Genomic DNA, 21427 nt, shown 5'->3' with positions numbered 1-21427 from the left:
GACTAGTATAAATAAAAGAATATTATTATTTTTGTACATTATAATTTGTATACTATATGTATTAGAATTATTATATATAGAATATACAAAATAATAAAACAATGAAGCAGCGAAACAGAATCTGAAGCAATAGTGCGCATGTAAACATATTTTAATTGTTTTTTTATCACAATTTTATGTTCATCGATGTATTTTATTGAATCAAGGAAAACATAATGATAATTCGTTAAGACAATCATCGTTAAATATTGCCGTCATCCTTTTTATAATCATTTTTGTAATATCCCGTGCAATGTTACTATATATATTTTGGAAATTTTCTATCATAAAAATCATTATAAATGATGTAAAAGTAATATCAAATGCCATAGAAATGAATTTAAGTATGTACCTAAAACGATACACGTAGCAGGAAATCTGTTAATAAACTTTTACATTCGATCTTTTCACCCGCACTTATGTTAATTTGGATTAATTGAAAAAGGAAAGAAAAAAAAGTATTTATTAAAATATGATCAATCATTATATATTATATTAGGATTACTGTCCATATGCGATTATTAGAATGGAAAGAATAACTTGCATAATAAATCTTTCATGAGAAAATAATTTCTTTATAGTAATTTTTAAATATCATCCCATTTTGCTATACAATCACACATGTTATATTTAATATGTAATATTAAATTTTAAGATTTCTTTACATTTATTATCATTATTAGTGCTAATACTTTACATTATTTCTGTACACACTGTATATAAACCCCCCTCATATACAATATGTAATAATAAGCATTAGTAAGAAGAAATGAAGTAAACAAAGGGGAAAAAAGAATAGAATAAAATATATGTATAATTCCTATTAAAATGTTTTCTTTTCATATGTATATGTATATATATATATAAACATAGTATTTATACCATTCGAAAATTAATACTGAATCTTTCAAATATATTTCTGCATGGAAAAAGAAAAAAAAGAAATATTCTCAGATCATCATTCTTCCGATTCATGATTAATCAATTATTAAGCAATATTGTTGTTTTTGCCGTTTAAAAAATAGCCAGCTATTATAATAAAAGAAAAATTTCTCTATACCATCCATTATTAGTGTGCGCTTTTAATTTCCTGCAGGTGGGGGTGGTGGAAGATCATCATCCATATCCTAAAAAAAAAAAGGGGATGAAAAATAGCTTTTCTATCTATCTAATATTTATTAGAACTAATCGAACTATTATTTTTAAATATATATTCATAATTATGTAAATGACAAAATATAAATAAAAATAAACATTTAATAATTGTAATTAATCAATAATTAAACGTTATAACTTACGGATATGTTATCTCGATTTTTAGTCAAAAATCCAAATTGTTGATTTTGAAAAATTCTTGGTCCGGTAATATACATTACAAGGACAAATGCAAGAAATAAACCTGTTAGAAAAAAATCAGAAGACGTCGACTCTACAGGAGGTGGTCCTGGTACTAAAAAAAAAAAAAAATATAAAATAATATTGAATAAACAGATAAAAGTTAATGAAGTTAAAGAACAAATTGATACTTACGTCTTGATAAACTGTAACATTCAATATCCGAACAGTGATCTTGTGATTGCCGTAGCTAAAATAATATATTTTTATTTATAATGTCGATGTAAATAATATTCACGATGATAAATAATGTTACGCTACGACGGCGAACGAAAAACGAAAAATAAAAACGAAAAAAAACCGATTCTACGAAGATTAAATAATTTTGTTTTATAATATAAATCATATATAATGCGAAAAATGAGAAGGCGATATAAAAGAATATAAAAGATATGTTTTATTGCATAATTCGCGAAATGATTGAACGTTACGCTTAAAATTATTTGTAATGCGACACGCGAATTAAGACCACGCATTCTTTACGAAATATACGAAGGATATCAAATTTGTCGTGAAATCTAATTGAAATACTATTTGAAAAGATAAATAATGCAAAGAATATATTAATTGTTAAAAAAAATTGTTGAATTTTGTTTGTTTCTCTTCGCGCGTAACGATTAAAAGTTTAAATAATATTTAACAAACGTTTTAAAGTTAGAAATGAAAAATTTGTCGATAATTTTTGTTCTTTGGTTTCGTACGATGACAAAATTCGACTTACAATATAAAGTAGACGTTGTACGAGAAATTCGTGACTCCAAAAGTATTCACAAGGATCTGAATTGTCACTCATTTTATTAACAGAGGTATCTTCGTTATTTCTCGAATTTTAATGGCTGAAACTAAAAGGGGAACGAGATATGCGATATACAAATAACGTAAATAATTGCAAACGTGATTAAAGACGTGATAAAAGACGTGATCAATCAAATTAGATAAGAAAAAAGAATTATTTTTAAAAATATGTATATAATGATGATAATAATAAATTCAATGAGAAAGAATTTTTTAATTTTATTTTATTATATGACGATACTCTAAGGGAAGATTTCTCAAATTTGAACAACCCCCTTTACTCGAGTAAATATTTTTGCACACACACAACCCTATTTATAAACTTTATACTATCTTTTCTTTAACTATAATAAATGTTAAAAAAAAAAAAAAAAAAAGAATTCAACGTTTACACGTTTCGTTTTATCTTCTATATTTGTTATTTTATCATTTGGAAATATTTCTACGGAACATATGTATCTATATATGTATATAGAAAGCACATATGTGGCATATTAACATTACCGTATTCATTTTTTGACGCTTGAAATCGCTATATTAACTACTCTTATCAGTAAGCATAAAAATAATGTTCATGCGAAGGAAATAGAAGCACTTTTATCACTAACATGATATGAAAACAGAACAAACAAAAAAACAATCATTCTAATAAATACAAATTCTACAAATATTATTTAAAAAAAACAAATTTTAATTAATTCCATTTTTTGTCTATTTCGATTAGAAATATTATTTTGTATAATTATTTTACAACCAAAAACGTATTTATATCATTTACATATCATTTGCAATTTGTATTACATTATTCATTTGATATGAAACAATAAATAATAGTCTTATTTTACAATTATCATTTATTTTTGTCTTCCGGCATTTGCTTTTTAACTTTTTTTTTCTACAAAAATAATAACCTATCATCCTAGTGTAAAACATTCAACATTATTTCAAAATACCTAACTGGCAAATTAATCAACGTTCCAATTTTTACATTAATATTATTTTCTTTAAAATAGTATAAGGTATGAAATTGTAACTAAACAAAATTATAGAATTTCAATTAAACAAAAATATCGATAAGCTTGAATTTTGGGAAAAAGGAAAAGAAAAGAAACAAATAATAATAATGAAAATTACAAAATATCTAACGAGTGTCTTTTAAATTTTACCTTGGAAAATGTGTAAATTGTTCTTCTTGTATGTCCTTGTGTGTGTCGTCTTATGTGACTTCTGCGAGATATTAAATTAAGATTAGTTTCTATGAACAAATTGATTAAATATATTCCTTTATACGAATAATAAACAATAAGTTTCTGCATAAAATGTATACAAACTTACGTATGGGATCATACAATTTGTATGACAACAACAACAACAACCAACAACAAGAAAAATACGTATTTAATTTTAAATCAGTAAAACAATTAAAAACTACACGTAAATATTGTTTTAAACAAAATATATTATTAAGATCTATATAAAGATTTTAAAAAATACGGAAATAAAATAAAAGTATCGAATGATAGTCGTAAAGTTACGATTTGTAACTTGTGCTGACATAAAGTAACAGTAGAATGTAACTGCAAAGCTTAAGAGTAAATGAATAAATGAGCAAATGAGTGAGTGAATGTACGTATATGTTTATGTAAAGAGAGAGAGAGAGAGAGAGAGAGAGAGAGAGAGAGAGTGAGAGAGAGAGAGAGGGGGAAATAAAATAAACGAAAGAGGGGAAATCTTAAGAGAGAAGGGGGAAGAAAAGAGAACAGTATCACACACGCACACTACTACATGAAACTTTTAAGATTGCAAGTCCTAAAAGATTGTGTGAGTCTTATGGAGAATCATAAATGCATGTAAATGTCCTATGTGTGTGATCGTGTATATTACATTTGATCTTATGCATTTTTACAAAAAGTTAGAAAATTAGCTCAATTAATTTTTGATAAAATTCAAATTGTAGAATTGAATTTAAAAGACAATTAGATGTTTGTTGTGTTACATCATTTTAAAAACAGTTGACAGGCGACATACATTCTTTAATTCAGTTTTTTCTTTTCTATCTCTATCTCTTTCTCTCTTTAAAAAATTGTAACAATTGACTCGAATAACGTATCGACATCTTTAAAAAACAATTTAACGTTAAAATAATGAATTAAGTATAACTTTATGTGTAAGAGAAAATTCAACGAACCTGACAACGTGGATCCTTGAACTGTCAAAAAATCCAGTCGATAGACGATATTTACAAACACTAGTCGGCCATTACATCTGTAGTAACCACCTCCCTGTTGCAGAAACGTCACTTTTTGGACAAGCTATCAAACCAACCAATAAGATCTAAGTTAAACGTGGCAATTTATAGAAATCTTTATCAAGAAATTCAAAAACGTTAAATAAATGCAATAAGGTCGTACGTGTGACATAAATGTAAAAACATCAAATACATGTAAAGAGACACCGATTATAATTTAATTTTTATCATTGAAATTATTATTAAAGTTCTTTTTAGTTTGATATATTCTTAACCAATCAACGTTTTTCAAATATATACATAGGGTGTTAAATCTTAATCTCATTTCCAACTTTTGATAAAAATGTTTTATTTACATTAGTGACAATTTCGCAACAGCGCCACTTTTGCGAAACTAAATTAACTTATCAACTTTATTCTAAGTCGGTAAAACAGCGAAACAATTTTTTTAAATGTTGATGAAATAATTGAAATGAATTAATATAAATAAGTATTTATGAAATCTAATAAAGTACTTCATTAAAATTGTAAAATGAAATGTAAAAATGAAAGAACAATAAATTATTTTTAAATGAAATAATTATTTTACAAATGTTAGATTGTTTATATAAAAACAATAAAAAGAAACTTATATTAATGGTGAAGGAAGCTCATTATACACACTCCTTTCTTTATTTTCAAGCTTAATTATAATCAATACTTACGATATATAAATAAATAAACGACAAATCTAAAAGGCAATGAAAAAATAATTAACAATAATCTTTTCGTATCGTAATCATTTATAAACGCGATATAATAATAATAATAATAATAATAATAATAATAATAATAATAATAATAATAATAATAATAATAATAATAATAATAATAATAATAAAGATAGGAAAATGTTTTTCATATCATTCGCATAATTGTCATGTTAGTCGAACCATTTTGATTATTACATAAAATAAATTGTCCTATAAGCGTTTTGCTTTTTTAAATCACAAAATTCATATAAAATTGTTGTATAATTTCGAGAGTACATTGTAGACATATTTACAATATACGTACGTCTTCATTATTTCCCTAAATTTAATTGATAAAGGAAATACGGCAATTAAATACTATCGAATCACCAAACCAGCAATCCAGGAAGATCATGGATATTTTACGTAAGAAAAACTCGGAAGATTTAAAAGAGTTGTTACTGCCGTAAATTTTTCAGAACAATTTTTAAGCATTTGTAAATATATATACATATATATTAATTGTGAATTACGGCAACGGCAACGTGCGATCAGTAGAAAAACATAATTAAATGAATAAGGAAACAAAAAATTGGAAGGAATTGCTTTAAATCCTTTGGCGTCACAGACGCAGCAGTGGTATTTTCTTCAAATTCAAAGTACTTCAAAATTCGATGATATCACACAACGTGCGTTACACCGGATTGGAATAAATTTAAACCGTTTCTACCCTCGGTATCCGTAGATTCTATTTGCTCTTTAAGCAATTCTAGTTCCCTTATACCGGATACGGTAACCTCGTATTTGTGAGCTACCAAACTACGATAAAAATGTATCGCAAAAGCGAGGAAGATTATCAATACTGGTATCAGCACTATACAGGCCGACCATGCGGCAACTTGTGAGAAATCGTAAAATTTAACCCAACAAAGAATCGCTATCTCTAATAAAAATAGAAGTAAACCAAGTAAAGTGGAGAACGCCCATGCTACCTCGATGTACCAATGGAGACGTTCATGCGGTGACTCGTGTACAAGACTTATACTGTGTAAGTTGCAAACCGCTTCAATATTTGGTAGAATACACGTTGATATCATCAGTGCCAACATGTGAACAGCTACTAGTAACGTCGTACAAACTGCGAAAGCAATTAACATCTCTGGAGGAACTTTGGTATCAGAGTTTAGTTGTACTTCCACCATAGCGACCTGTTGACAATTATAATCCTTTATCTTTATTATTCTATGTCTAATAATAAATATGATTTCATCTACGTTAAAAAAAAGAAACAAATAAATACCAAGGGGAGATATTGAAGTGTTTTTTTTTTTGCAGCTGAGACAAGACACATTCTATACACTAAATGATAAGTAAATATAAACTTGAATCATACCATAGCGAAACCCGAGAGTAAAGCCGAGGTTTTGCTGGACGCTTTCAGTTTCGCTCTGCTTAGCTGCAATTTTCTCCATGAGAGATAGCCCGGTGTATGAAGGCCATCACCTGACTGCGACATCTTCGACTGATCAAACGAAAGACATAAAACAACAAACGACAACGTTTCATTCCTTCAGAATGATGTAATGTATGAACAGAATTTATTATTAGCGACATACTCGTATTATTAACATTCCCATTTCTGTTTCTTTTTTTTTTTTTTTTCGTTCACGTTCGATTAAGTTTGACTATTATCAAGATAATCGACGCGTATCATTTGCCGATGTGACAAGAAGTGCTAGAGGACTCGTAAAGAAGCATGCAAAACATACCGAAAGTCGTTATCAACGCTGGTGCGAGCAACTTGCCAAAAGTCCCGCGTAGGATAGAAAAACCAATGGGGATGCTGAACGAAAGAAATAATAAGAATGAATGATATTAATGAAAATAATTGATCAAAAATAGAAAAGGGATTATCGAGACGCTTGGAAATCTTGGCAAGAATGAAAACGAAGTGTGATAAAGCGAGTGAAACACGAATATATTACATTGAACTATTTACATTTATCAATCGTACGATACAAAGATTATGTGCGGCGCGTGTGTGTGCGTCATGTTAATTCAGCAATGAACGCTTTAAAATTATTTTACTTTATTCAAATTTCTGTGGAAAAATTGTTCTGCTTTTTCGTATGGATTTATTTGTAATATTTTATCATATTTTTCCATTTTTGTTGTTGTTGGAGTTTAAAGTGACACTTTATTCCCATATTTGTTAGTTTCCGTGCTCGACCGATTCGAATTAGAAAAAGAAAAAAGGTGCATATTAAATAAAAATAGATTTGGATCGGTGCAAGACTAAACACATCGTCCTTCATGAACGATTATCAAGATCGTACGAAGGCCTCCTACAGGATTTAAGATCTATACAAATATTTGCTATATCAAATTAAAACAAAATATTGTATGTAAAAATCAAACACAAAAGATAACAAAATTAAATAATACCACATAATTATGTTATAAACAAAACCAAAAACAAAAATCAACATTTTGTTGTTCTTATCGCTTAATTAAAATTTCCTTAAACGTTTCAAATGAAATGAGACCCCTTCATATAATATGATGCATTAATAAATTATGATATAAATGTTAATTAACATGAAAAAAAAAGTCACAAACCTGAAAATCGTAGTACCTCTTGTGGAAACAATGTTCATTAGCGTTTCGTGTATGTAAATGAGCCACGTTTACGTTGATAGGTAAGTGGGAGGAGGGGAGTCCTGCTCCGTTCTCGCCACCAAACACTGAATTGCGTCCAGTACTCGTTGACCATACGGACATTAGGCTTGATGATTCTTCTCCGTCCTCGATCCACTCTGTAATATCAAATACAATTCATTTATATGACTATTCTAATTAACAAAAGAAACAAACAAATAAAAACAATCTCTGATATCATTTTGTATGTATGAAAATTATATCCTATAATAACTGATATAAATAAATGATGTCTTTTATTAAAACAAATTTAGTATTTATTCAAGGTTTTTTGTTTTGCTTATTGTCAAAAAAGATTCTTATTAAAAGCATATGTTTATGCTCAGGAAATTGAATGTAATTAAAGACAATTTCAATAATTTGAATATCTTTTAATTAATTAATAATGAAAGAAAAATAAGAAGTAAAAAAATTATTTTTCTTTTACTTTTTATTATTTTTTACGCATAAAAATGATATACTTTTTTAATCATTAAAACAAGGTTCTAGTTAAAAGCACATGTTCATAGTCAATTGACTCGCGCAGTTGATACTTTAATAGAGACGCATAACGTTCACGCCTCGTTACGTAGATACTAAACACATACAGTAAATCACAAAAATATTTTTACATCTTTTGAATTTTTTCAAAATTTATAACACTTTGTAGAAAAAATATTTACAAATTTTTATTAGAAAAATTTGAAACATTTAATTATATACCATTGAAATACAACAAAATTGAAAAGAAGTTGTTAAAGTAGTCTTTCTTTTTACAGACATTTACTTGTTTTATGTTGTAAGAAAGATTAATTATCAAAGAATTTTTTAAGTCGTGATGAAAGTTTAAATTTTACATAATAATGTATACAATGATGATTGTATGCTATAAAAAAAGTATGTTGCTTATTTCTCCATTTTCCACGTACTTCTTGTAACACGTTCATATACCTGTTTAACAATTCCCACTTAATTTTTTCTTTATTTAAAATGTCGACAAAAAAATTGTTCGTTATGAAAAGGCAAGACGGAATATTTTTGTTATTCACTGTACTGTAATATTTGTCCCGTACGTTTGCTATTAATCTCACATATTTATGTTGATCGATTTGTTCTTGAAACATCTAATGATGGAGTCTAATTGTTATCAATTGTTCAGAAAAATTCTTGTTCATTTTTTAATGTATTTTTTTTCTTTTTTTTTTATTATTTTTTATACGAAGTTTCCAAGTAATATGCTTGTAATATCATTGAATGATATTAAAAGCTTGTTTTCTTTTCTACAAATTTTTCTAGAACTTTCTTCAAATAACTGGTATTTGAGTAATCGATATATACTCGATTTGAAATAATGTCAATCATTTCCAATACGTATTTCTTGTGATATATAGTGAGTTTCTTTTTACTCATCTAAAATTAGAAACTTGTTATTATTTCTTATGTTTAACATAAACGGTCTACGATAACAAAAACAAAATACATCTATCTTTTCTACGAACATCGTTAATGTTTATTATAACATTTTTTTTTCTTTTTTTCTAAATATGTGGGTACACGTTATTTTCAAAGGTGGTCTAATGTATACGAAGTTTTATAAACTTCGTTTCTTATATTATTGAAGCTTCTTATATTATCGAAGCGAAACTTCTTCAATCGCATTACGAATGATTTTTCAAGATTGTCACGAAAATTGGAATAATAATACATGAAAAAAAATGTAATCACGGAAATGTTGAGAAAAATATAACCGGACATGTGTGTGGTTCATGCAACCAAGTGAATTTTTAATATTTAATTAAATAAAATTTTATATTTAATGTTACTGCTTTCTTTCATTTCACTTGACGAAACTTTCAAATATTGTTTTATCGTTATTTATAAAATTTGTTTTATTTATTATTTAACCGAATATCAAAACGAGTCGTCTCATATTATTACACTGAATTATATTCAATTGTAAAATAATACATATGCCAAAGACCTGTAATTTAATCCTTTGAACTCGCGCGTACGTCACATTTTAAAGTGACTATAATAATAATTTATTGTCGCAACATATTTCTCAGTAGTTTATATTTATTCATTATTATTTTATTTTTTATCTGACTCTGATTCGACAAAATTATATAAAATAAAGTAAAAATTATATTATAATAAAAATTATTTGAATAAAAATCGAGTTCAAAGAGTTAACATTTAAATGATTATATGTGCCCATAATTATGAAAGTGGTCTAAGTCATGTACCTATCTCTTGTTTCGAGATATTTAAAGATTTCTATTTGAACACTATTTGAACACTATATGAATTCTATATAATATTGAAATAACAAACATTATCTAACGATTTATTTTTGACAATATCGTGAAAATTAAATCGAATTTATTTAGTTTAAAATAATGTGGTGCGTAATAACTGATAAACTCATTTTTTGTTTAATTTTGACTTAGACCACTTTCACAATTATGGGCACATATATTTATAAATAAAATATAATTAATCTTTCTCTTATTGAATTTTAAATCAAACGAAATTTTTATTTCTATTTCACACATACGACGATATTGCATAATAAATTTTTGTTTAATCTTATCTTAATATATATAAATTACGTGTCACGTTGTTTGTCCGCAATGGACTCCTAAACTACTGAACCGATTTTAATAAAATTTTGCACACTGTGTGCAGTTTCATCCAACTTGAAAGATAGGACAGTTTATATCTCAATTTATAATCGCAATATTATTTTATTGCGAATTATTTGTTGTTTATTAACAAAGAGTCATGATTATCTCTGTTAGTTCGATAAGATTCTAACAGATGACGGTATAAGGTAATTCGTTGACTTAAAGACGTGTGTATCGGACTGATTGTGAGCCACAGCAACGCGTGGCGGGGCACCCCTAGTTTAATATATAATATTATTATTTAAAATATGAAAATATTAAGGGAAACTTGTTTGATTATCATCTAATCGATTAGATAAGATTTATTAGTTAATAGTTAAGTATCGTTTATATCAGCAAAAATATATATATATATTCGTATCACTCAAAGTGTTTAATGTATAATACAAAAATAGTATATCGGATCGATTTGTAAACGTTAAAGAAAATTATTATGCATGCATGCATTTAATATTGGATTATCAATGATTCGATGAATATTTTTGTTAAGAAGACGACATCTCAAAAGTTCGTACATACAAGAAGCATATGTATGCATATACTATTTCATAACAACAAATTTCCATAGAATGAATTTATCTTGAATAATATGAATTTTTTTCTCATCCGTCTTCACTTTATACATACATAAACACATATACCGGATGAAAACGAAGAGATACGATCACTTTAAATTATTCTATTACATTGTAATAAACCAACGCAACAGATGTGTTTATCTTCTATAAAACAGGTTTCAACAGAATTTTTAAATGATTATAATACATTTCTTTTTTATGTAAACAAGCTTAATCATTTTTTACAATGATTTTTTTTAGTGAATATTGAAACCAGTTTAGTAAGAATTATATAATACAACAAAAATGTATTATCCATCTTAACTGAATTATATATAAGATATTCTTTTTGCATAGATTAGATCTTTCTTACATCATTAACATTTATTTCAACATTGTTAAACAAAAATAACAGAAGACAGAAAAAAAAGATATTTTTTAATAAACCTGAGTAAAATAATTGCATTCTGTAGTTGAGACGATAATATATCCCGATAAAAAAAATAGATACAAATACATTGACATAAATATCAACGTAAATGCGTGTACGTGTTCGCGCAAGGACAACGTAGAAGGACGATAGATTTGTGTCAGAACACGTGAGAGGTAGAGAGAAGAAAACGTTTTCCAATCTTCTTTTGTCACTTTTATGTTAAAAAGCTTTAAGCGTTGAGACACACAACCACTAAACTTGAATCTTTAATAATATGAACGTTGCCAATAAAACTAAAAATACAAAGTGAAACTAAGAAAGAGAAAGAGAGATGCAAAAAAGGATACACATGTGTATGTGTGTGTTTGTGTTGTGTGTATATGAGTGAGCACGTTAAATGGCACCTAACTTTTCCTTAACACCGGCTCGTGTACCAAATTAAATCACGATTAAAATGGTCCAAGAGCTCTTCTCTATCAATGCTGTCCAATCGTGACGACACCCTTAAAAGATCATCGATTCAATATTGCAATCGAAATATCGTCGAATTTGGACAAAACTAATTAAACACGTTACAACAGCATGACTGTTAGTTATACTTTTATTTTCAATAGCGGAACTACAGAACTACAGAAACCGTTTTATGCAAATACTTGTACGAGTATATGTGTGTATATTCATATTTACTATCTAGTTATATATTAGTGAAAGATCAACAAGATTGTTAAATACAATTTTATGATTATAAATGAACTAATGGTAAGAAAATATTTGTAGAGAACATTGATTGTTTATAAATCTAGAAAGAGAAATACTAATGTATATAGAAAACTATGTTTAGTAATAATAATACCTAGAAAGATTACTAGGTTATCTTAAAAAAATATTATTACATGTCAGCGTACCTTGAACCCAATGACCAAAGGCTCCAACAACGATTCGTCGTGTTTCTTCATGGCATCCACGAACTCGCTTCTTTCTTTCACACGTTTCCACGTATATACAAACACACAAAATAAATCCAAAGAAAAAAAAAATCAAAATTCGAAGAAGGGGTTAAGTATTATTAATACGAAAATTGATTGAAAATAAAACGGCACATAAATAACACGCGATTGACTTATTTTTTAACTAAATTTCATATCCTTCTTGAGAGAAAAGAAAAAGTATAATGTTATGAAAGAATGGAACAGTTAGAACGCCGAACCACTTACTACATGTTATGAAAGAATGGAACAGTTAGAACGCCGAACCACTTACTACAACAGATGTTGACATACTGAAGGATAGAAAACCGCTCGAGTGCATCGTGGACCGAACGTCGCCGAACGCCAACGAAGAGGGCCGAATTGGGAAAGGAACTCGTGCTAACCGGCGAATCGAAACACAAGATGAAGTATTTTGCATTGGACAATGTAATTTTGTCGTTTGATGCATTTTCTCGCGGTCAACAATGACCAATTATGAATTGCGAGGATACTTGTAGTTTACCAATGATTATACAAATCCGGTTGTAATGAAACATTAGAAAATCGTAGTTTCTTGGAAATCTGAACATATATATGCTGGCGTAAGTATTTGTATATACATGAATATTACATACACATGTTTTTATAAATTACATAAATAGCAAATAAATTATACACATGTTAATAAATCATTCAACGTTATAAGAATCCAGAGAAAATTTTTATTACTATGCCAAATAATATATATCTAACAATAAACAAGTTTCAAAGATCAGCTATGCTTATTTACAGATAAAATTTTACCATGAAAGATTATACGTATAACTATTGAAAAATACCTATTCGAATATATATTTTTCATTATATCGAAGATTTATTATTCTTTACAAATTATGTTAAAGACCAGTCATTTATTATGGTTTAACCAGTCATTATTTAAATAGTCAGATTTTTTTCATAAAATATAATTTTTCTTCCTTTTATAGTGTATTCATTCAATACTACACATACAAAATTGTTTTTAACTTAATACATAATATTATATTAAATATAAAAATGATAAAATGTTGTTTTCAATAATTATCAAAGTCTGACTTTGTGGTTTCTCCATTTAATACATTTCATGGTGTTGTCCGCATTGAAAAAAATAGTCTTGTATGTTAGCATAATCTATCTAATTATATTTATTAAATATAATTCATAATATTCATCAAAATTTATAATAAATGTTTCATATAATATGTCAGATACATAAATGTCATGACTCATCTTCCTTAACTCAATATAACATAAATTTGATTAGTTACTTAACTAGCTATATTTCTAACCCAATGTGTTGTTGTTAATTTTCTTTTTTCTTGTATTGCTAGTTCAACAAATACTCACAACAATGTTCTATTTTCACGTAGAATTTAGTTGAAATTGTGTGCTGCAAATTTCATAATATGAAAGTTTCCAAATTTTTATCTTGTTTTTCTTTAGTATTTTTATTCCTTTTTGTTTTCAAGTTAAATGTTTATACAGTACATGTACAATAAGTTAAGACCTCAAAATTGGCCCCCATAATGATTAGCATGCTCCTTTTTATAAATATTTACATTTTACTTATCTAAGTTATATTACGAAATAAATAAATCTACAAAGCGTGATATAGGATTTAAAAGATGAAATTAATTACTTTTGGTATCATTGGTAGAAATTTTCTTGTTAAAACACTCTGTATATTTAAATTTTTATGATATATCATACAAATAGTAGTTTTATAAACACACAGGTAATCATAATTGATTTTTTTATCGTTTTTGTAATAACGATCAGATTCCTTCCAAAATGTTTTTACGAAATAGTGTACTGTGATTAATTTTTTCTTAATTATAACTTTTTTTGATGGAACGTAGTAATGTTGCTTATGACTCTACATATTTGTCCAATAAATTCGATACATATATATATTTTTTACTTTTATATATGTATGTATATACTACTTAAAGTAGATATATATATATTTTAAATCGTGCACTTGATATATTTTTTTGTAGAGTATAGCAGATTTATACGTTATTATGTACACACACATTCAATTACGATATTAAAGGAGAACACATTTCTTTTCTGTGGCAGTTAATTGTGCTTAACTAATATTCAGATTTTAATTACTAGACGATGTGAATGAATAAATTATAGGTATATCTAATTAATTTCTAATATAGAAGCATTCTAATGTCATCTAATAGATGGAACCAAATTTTACTTTACTCGTGTCTTAATTAACATATTTTGCAGACTTTGCTGAAATAGAGAGTTTTTTAAACAAACTCCTTGCGTTTTACGCTGTTATGTTAATGTCAATATTTCTATATACGTAAAAAAAAAAAAAAAAAAAAAAAAAATACGAAGATGAGATATTACTCAGTTTAAGTTGTCGGACGTATTCGAGTCTATCACTAGAAAAAAAAAAAAAGGACGTAATATATTTTCTTAAATATTCTCTATCGAAAATATTGTATCCATCAACTGTCCATCAAAACGGATATTACAATATTAGAAATAAACGTTCGACATTCCATCTATTTAGTTTTCTTTTGGTTCGCACGTTCAGTGTAATCATTATTTTTAGTATTTTCAATTTTCTTTACTCTCATCGACAAAATATTATTCTATCTTGACTTTTTAAATTTGCTTCTTTTGCAAAATGTGTGAAAGAGACAGATAGATTGAGTTTGCCAGATTCAATATTCGAATAATTAAATTCAGTCTTGTTTTCTAGTTTTATCATCTAGCCCATTAGCTGCAACCGGTTGTGCATCTTCTCGTCGTAATTGCCAATCTATCACCAATCGACCCGTCAGCATAAAAAAGAACACCTAAACAAAAATAAGACGACAAAAAAATAAAACTAAGTAATTAAAATAGAAATTTAATTACGTTTAATTAGAACATTAACAATTGTACATACCAAAGCTGGCGCAATTCTTTCAAATCTATCGTTTACCATATAGTGAGAATAGACAGCCATCAGCATCAGAAAGAGTAATACCGCATTCGATAAATTTTTCACCTTGTCTAAAAAAGATTAGTACTTAATAAATAATCATTAAAGAAATTGTTTACTTAATTAATGTTATATATACAATTTGGAATTATTGCCATGGCAAGACCGCAGATGATTTCAAGCGAGCCAACCACTCTTCTGTACCATTTGCTCGGAACTTTGAAATCCAACGTGGTAGATAATGGAAATACTTTAGCATATTTAACGTATTCTTTTCTCTGAAAAGAAACAATAGCAAATGAATACACTTATAATGCATGCATATGCAGGGTGGATAGGACCATTTTTAACTTAATCCAGACTAATTTATTAATTTAATGATTGGGTTAAGTGAATAAATGGTAAAAATCGAGAATTTGGCGAATGGATATTTGGCATTGACTCAACTGAATGTTTCGGACAGCTGCTTTTATAAGATAGTAACATATACATTAATGATTACGACGAGGATAGTTCATCCAGCAGCAAAAATAGAAACGAAAACGCCTTGAATGCGAAAATTACATTGAGCAGCTTGATGCTTCGTTTAAACTTTCGTTTAACTGTTTGTTGTAAACATTGTCTTTGTTTTAACAATATATTTACATATATATTTAAATACTCATATATTTATAAAATAATAACAAGGAATATGGCAAATTTAGGAAAGAAACAAACTACTTTTCTAATACCATCGTAGTAGAATGTTTGAAAGATTTAAATGTCTCTATTAAAAGGCGCGTAATTTAAAAGACTTTTAAATGCGTTTGTTACTCCATCTTCACGGCGTATTACCAAACTAAAATATTCATGCATTATAAATTATACAAAATAATTCTTCGATATAAATAAATATTTATTTATTTATTCAATCGTTCGTTCGTTCGTTAGTTAGTTTTTTTCTTTAAATGTAATATTTAGAAATATAATCACTTCCGAATAAAAAAAAATATGTTTGAAATTGCATTTGAAGTTGCGTTATTTCGTAATTCGTAAGAGAAGATAAAAGGATGCGCAACTTATCCCCACACATTGAAGAGACGAGTGGCCAAAATCACACATGACACATTGCAACGAACGAATTAATGTACTACTCTTAGCGGCGACAGGCGACAGCCGACAGCCGACAGGAGACAGCGACATAGGTGATATAAAAATAGATATCAGCAAATTTCGATCCATCGTGTCGTTTTCGAGTATAACTCGGAACACGACACACGCGCTAGGTACACATGAAATCGATCCCGCCTACATATTGTCAGACAATTCAGCGATAAACTGCGCACGCTTCCACGATTCTCGAGGATGAGAACAAGAAAGGGAATAGAATAATCATGGATGACAAAACTTGAATATTTAATATTGCGCAACGTTACCACCAATGTTACAAATGAAAATATAAATAAGGGAGAAAACAACAAATCAATGGATTGGTAACGCATGTTATTCTTTTCTTTTTTAACAGTCAAAAACCATTTCCAGCCAGTAATCATATAATATCAAGAATTATATAATAATATTAGAGCTTTTGTTGAATTTTTTACTGACGGACTTACCAAATCTTTATGCAGATCTTTGCTAATGTGGGACGTTAATTTCATTGTACCGACAAAAACGAAAAATATACCGAGTAATACGGATAAGGATTTCAATACTATCGATCCCATTTTTATTTATATTTGTTGTTTCTCTTGATGATGATGATGATGATGATGATGATTATTATTATTACTTGAGAAAAGATTGACTACGGCGGGATGTAAAAAAGGAATCGATTAATAAAAAGAACAAAAAAATAGGAAAGAAAGAAAGAAAGAAAGAAAGAGGGTCCCCGATCGATCGTCGGTCACACCACCACCTTCTGCTTTCGCGTCTATATTCTTTCTCTCTCTCCTTGTTCACTTTGTAAAATAGGTTTGCACTTATTAAAAAACTTCCTTTAGGAGAGAATACATTTTGAAAAAATGTTGGAACTTTTGTTTTGATTTGCGCAAAGTTAGAATTATCACGAGTGTTTAAGTAACATTTCTCTTAAAAATAACCACACAACGACGAAAACGGCGACAGCGCAACGGACGCGCTCGCATTGACAACATCTATGTCTCCTTACCCTTACCCTTATCCTCTCCCTCTCTGTTACCCTCACCACCACTATTGCAACTTTGCGACAGCGCATTTCACCGCGACGCTATGCTACGTCATATGACGTCACAGGCCGCCTGCCTTGTTTCGTAGAATACGCGCCTTTGCATCCAAATTACAATAATACAATGCAATTACATAGATCTGTCCATTAAATTACTTACAGGTTCGTAGAGTCATTTGGAAAAATGTAGTAAGTGAGAATGCATTTGAAAGCTTTAATCTTTTAAATTACAATAAACATTAAGTAGTAGTATATAATTTTGTATTTACATTTTATTAGTTATAGATCATTCCAATCAATTATGCTTTATTCTATCTAGTCCATTCTCATATAAGGATTAGATCCTTCTGAAATAAAATGTATAAACACAAATGTGTGTAATTAAGAATAATTGTTTCTCAATATGAATAAGAAAATGATAATCGTTTATAATAAATTACCATATCTCACGTTCATACAACCAAGTGAATTTTAAAATTAATGCTATATCCAAGTATGCTTAATCAGGCGTATGCGGTGGTTCTTTACTAAAGTAAGGTGCAGTATCTTGCACTAACAAAGTATGACAAACATCACAGACTCTTGATGGTCTTTGCTTAGGACCACTATTCACAACGTGCGAAAGACAAGACTGACAAAATATATGGCCGCAATGACGACAGTGCATCTATATAAAATATACATTTATAGTTTTATTACTTTAATTATGTTTCATTATATAATGTATTTTGATTAAAATATCATGTCGAATGTTCACCTTTTTCTTTGTAACTGTAAAAGTAACATGACACGTCGGACATTCGTCAACGTCTTCTTCGTGTTGCCATCTTACTTCACTTCCAGCTTGTCTAATTCTTTCTAATTGCACCTTATTATTTATAATATAATAATAAATTAACATAATACGATATTAATTAGATTACTTATTGAAATAATAATAATTGATTTGTATACCTGTAACGATTGTGACAATCGTACAAAATCTTTTTGAACTACTTCACTGTTATCCAATTCCTGCTGCAGACTCATAACTCTCTGTTTTAATTCAGTCATAGCTGATTCAGCTTTTTCTTTTTCCCTTGATACCTCTTCCAATCGTTTTTCTAATTGATCAAGTTTTTCTTCTCTCTCTGTAAATGTTCGTTGCTCCCTTGCATATTTGTCAAGCTGAAGCCTATACAATTGACATTACTGATTAAACTATGATATCATATTTCATAATGATGAACATTTTTCACACGCACCTATAGAATTATTTCGAGAAAATATACTTACTTAAATTCACTTATGTCATTTTTTAACATCGAAACTTGTTGTTCTTTAGCAGCACTTTCTCGCATCATTTCTTCTCTCAGAAGATTAACTTCCGATCTTAATGTTTTTTCATTTTCTTCTGCAACCTCCTGAGCTACCCTAGCCATTATCAAATCTTCGTGAGTTTTTAATAAACTCAAATGTAAGTCCTCGACGTTGTTCGGCATATTAATGCTTTCGCTTTGTAATTGATGAGAGTGTTTACTATGTTTTCCCATAAGATTCTCATTTTGTTTCTGCAGCCTAGAAGGATTTAACTGAATTCTCAATACTTTGTTTTTGTTGCTTGGAAGACATTATATAGTGTAGTTAAGAGTCTTTATCAGAATAGTTAAGAATATAAGTTTAAATACTGAAAAGGAATCTTACGCATGAAGATGTTTTTGAACTTCCTCCCGTTCACGAGTTAATCTAGACAGCTCCTCTGTAATGGTTCGTTGAATAAATTCGAAACTTTTCTTTGTTTCCAATAATGTTTTATGAGCTGTTTGTGAGATATCAGTAAGCTCAGCTACTTTGATTTTATGCTCTTCCTTTTTCTCATTCCATTTTAGTTCCATTTCATTGCGAAATTCTACCTCTTTTGCTAAATCTTCTTTCTGTACATTTAACATTCTTTCTGAATCAATTAATTGTTTTTCTAAATCTTTCACATTTTCTTGAACTTTAACAAGTTGCGCCTCATAATTACGGCACATGTCGCAGGCGGCCTCTTGACAGTTTCCAGATTCCTGTTGTTTCTTTTGCATCTGTCCTTCCTTAAACTTTTGTAATTCATCATCCGTTGTTCTTAATTTTTCTTTCAAAGCCTTTATTTCATGCTCAAGCGGTACTACCAGTGATCTTAACACTTCTGCATCTTCCTGTGCCTATTCATTGTAATCATTGTAATCATTGTAATAATATTAATGAATGAAAAGTATTACAAACATAACAATAATATTATCATTTGAAATAGAAAAGTTAGTCCTAATACAGTTCCTATATACTGTAGTAGAAAATGAGATAAAAATTTGTCGAATGCGCTTACTTACGGATTTACCTTGCGCATGCTTTCCTCAAGATTATCTGGGCCCAAGGATAAAGCATCCGCCCCTAGTTGAGATGCAACCTTACGAGCTAATGTTTTAACTGTTGACAATGATATTTGGGGCCCATCCAATTGTGGTTCACGCGGTAATTGTGACTTTAACATTACATTTTCTTCTTGCAACTTGACAATTGATGATTTTAATTTAGATATTTCTGTATCCTGTCGTTTACGCACACACGATGACTCTTCAACAGTTTCATGAATAACTTGTTGCAACGATGCTATTTCTTCTTGTGCTTTCCGCCTTTCAATGGAAATATCATTTTGTAATTTTAAATCTGAAATAACTAATTGGCTTTTCGCTTCATCCAATTCATTTTTTAATTTTCCATTTTCATCTTGCAAGCGTACATTATCCTCTAATCTTCTCTTTAATTCTTCTGCGAACATATTTAAGTATCTTTTACAATTGCAAAAACATTGATTATCCTATTTCTCAACGTACCTTCCTTTTGAAGAAATAATTCTTTCATTTTAGCTCTTTGCACATTAAATTCTTCCCTCATTTTATTATTTTCTGCTTCCAAACGAGTAATCTTTTTCTCGACAGTTTCTGAATTATGGTCAATCAAATTTTCATGAAGAAAACATATATATAATTATATGTATATCAAATAAAACATATCAAAAAGAAAAGAAAAGAAAAGAAAAGAAAAGAAAAGAAAGTACTTTACTTTACTTTATTTTATTTTATTTTATTTTATTTTATTTTATTTTACTGTTATTGTGACTCAGTGTTATCATATACATACCAATTGTAAGGGGGTTTCAATTATTGTTAGATTTAAACATACCTTCATCGTCTGTCTTTGCTACTGCATGACTCTCCTGCGAATGATTCTCCATGATGTAATAATAATTTATCGGAAACGCATGTAATTTTCTTACAATATAATTCTACTAGAATTGATGCGATATATAGGAGCGTATATCACAGTTACCTATCCATGAAGTTTTTAATTTAAACATGGTATGTGTACGTTGATCAGACCGGATAAACTATAATAGAACATTGATATTGTACCTTTTTACTATGACATCAATGTAAAGCAACGTATGAAAATACCTGGATTAAAAGATCCGTTATGTAGCACTACTTAATCGTACAGAATAATTAATAATCTTTTTCAACGACATTTGTAAATTAGACTTCGCCCCGTTAAAATACGTACTATTAGATTTGTTCTATGATAACTATCCTCTTATGTCGAGCGTCGAGCGTCGCGCATTTGACGATGACGACGATGACGACGATGATTTTGTCATAAAATTCTAGTAACGCGCATGTCACGA

The 21427-nt window shown here is 28.5% G+C and overlaps 4 protein-coding genes and 1 long non-coding RNA gene across 10 annotated transcripts; 1 reads left to right on the top strand and 4 right to left on the bottom strand.

Moving 5' to 3' along the window:
• Nucleotides 1–3: 3 nt before the first annotated feature.
• LOC107074297 (small integral membrane protein 14) lies at nucleotides 4–4555 on the bottom strand. Of its 3 annotated transcripts, none has more exons than XM_015335601.2 (6): nucleotides 4418–4555; nucleotides 3396–3456; nucleotides 2156–2276; nucleotides 1570–1624; nucleotides 1338–1489; nucleotides 4–1166 (listed from the first exon to the last, which is right to left on the bottom strand). In XM_015335601.2, the coding sequence occupies exons 3-6, from the start codon at nucleotides 2225–2227 to the stop codon at nucleotides 1122–1124; spliced, it is 324 nt and encodes a 107-aa protein (XP_015191087.1). In that variant the 5' UTR covers nucleotides 2228–2276; nucleotides 3396–3456; nucleotides 4418–4555; the 3' UTR covers nucleotides 4–1121. The 3 variants fall into 3 exon arrangements, with proteins under 3 accessions (XP_015191087.1, XP_089026768.1, XP_015191090.1); XM_089170642.1 differs by lacking the exon at nucleotides 4418–4555 and adding an exon at nucleotides 3565–3822; XM_015335604.2 differs by lacking the exon at nucleotides 3396–3456 and having other exon boundaries at nucleotides 4418–4551.
• Nucleotides 4556–5038: 483 nt separating this feature from the next.
• On the bottom strand, nucleotides 5039–12794 carry LOC107074421 (calcium release-activated calcium channel protein 1). Of its 2 annotated transcripts, none has more exons than XM_015335842.2 (4): nucleotides 12488–12794; nucleotides 7828–8024; nucleotides 6602–6730; nucleotides 5039–6416 (listed from the first exon to the last, which is right to left on the bottom strand). In XM_015335842.2, the coding sequence occupies exons 2-4, from the start codon at nucleotides 7987–7989 to the stop codon at nucleotides 5889–5891; spliced, it is 819 nt and encodes a 272-aa protein (XP_015191328.1). In that variant the 5' UTR covers nucleotides 7990–8024; nucleotides 12488–12794; the 3' UTR covers nucleotides 5039–5888. The 2 variants fall into 2 exon arrangements, with proteins under 2 accessions (XP_015191328.1, XP_089026762.1); XM_089170636.1 differs by lacking the exon at nucleotides 12488–12794 and adding an exon at nucleotides 11597–12014.
• An 11-nt stretch (nucleotides 12795–12805) lies between these two features.
• On the top strand, nucleotides 12806–13932 carry LOC149033055 (uncharacterized). Its single transcript, XR_016176009.1, has 2 exons — nucleotides 12806–13152; nucleotides 13343–13932. It is a non-coding gene; the product is annotated as an uncharacterized LOC149033055 (long non-coding RNA).
• A 986-nt stretch (nucleotides 13933–14918) lies between these two features.
• LOC107074425 (putative acetylcholine receptor chaperone) lies at nucleotides 14919–17277 on the bottom strand. Of its 3 annotated transcripts, none has more exons than XM_015335850.2 (4): nucleotides 17138–17277; nucleotides 15682–15820; nucleotides 15507–15613; nucleotides 14919–15414 (listed from the first exon to the last, which is right to left on the bottom strand). In XM_015335850.2, the coding sequence occupies exons 1-4, from the start codon at nucleotides 17246–17248 to the stop codon at nucleotides 15301–15303; spliced, it is 471 nt and encodes a 156-aa protein (XP_015191336.1). In that variant the 5' UTR covers nucleotides 17249–17277; the 3' UTR covers nucleotides 14919–15300. The 3 variants fall into 3 exon arrangements, with proteins under 3 accessions (XP_015191336.1, XP_015191335.2, XP_015191337.1); XM_015335849.2 differs by lacking the exon at nucleotides 17138–17277 and adding an exon at nucleotides 16611–17131; XM_015335851.2 differs by lacking the exon at nucleotides 17138–17277 and adding an exon at nucleotides 15990–16758.
• Nucleotides 17138–21388, bottom strand: Rbpn-5 (Rab GTPase-binding effector protein rabaptin-5). The gene is made up of 10 exons (XM_015335847.2): nucleotides 21201–21388; nucleotides 20929–21133; nucleotides 20580–20687; nucleotides 20084–20514; nucleotides 19411–19910; nucleotides 19003–19284; nucleotides 18682–18901; nucleotides 18485–18595; nucleotides 18168–18394; nucleotides 17138–18074 (listed from the first exon to the last, which is right to left on the bottom strand). Exons 2-9 carry the CDS (start codon nucleotides 20978–20980, stop codon nucleotides 18227–18229), a joined length of 1872 nt encoding a protein of 623 aa, XP_015191333.1. The 5' UTR covers nucleotides 20981–21133; nucleotides 21201–21388; the 3' UTR covers nucleotides 17138–18074; nucleotides 18168–18226.
• Nucleotides 21389–21427: the final 39 nt, after the last annotated feature.

This window comes from Polistes dominula, unplaced genomic scaffold (genome assembly GCF_049000335.1).
Source record: "Polistes dominula isolate Pdom_NZ unplaced genomic scaffold, Pdom_raw_medaka contig_79, whole genome shotgun sequence".
Lineage (NCBI taxonomy): Eukaryota > Metazoa > Arthropoda > Insecta > Hymenoptera > Vespidae > Polistes > Polistes dominula.
Note: the sequence above shows the minus strand (reverse complement) of the source record. Positions and strands in the feature narration are given on the sequence as shown.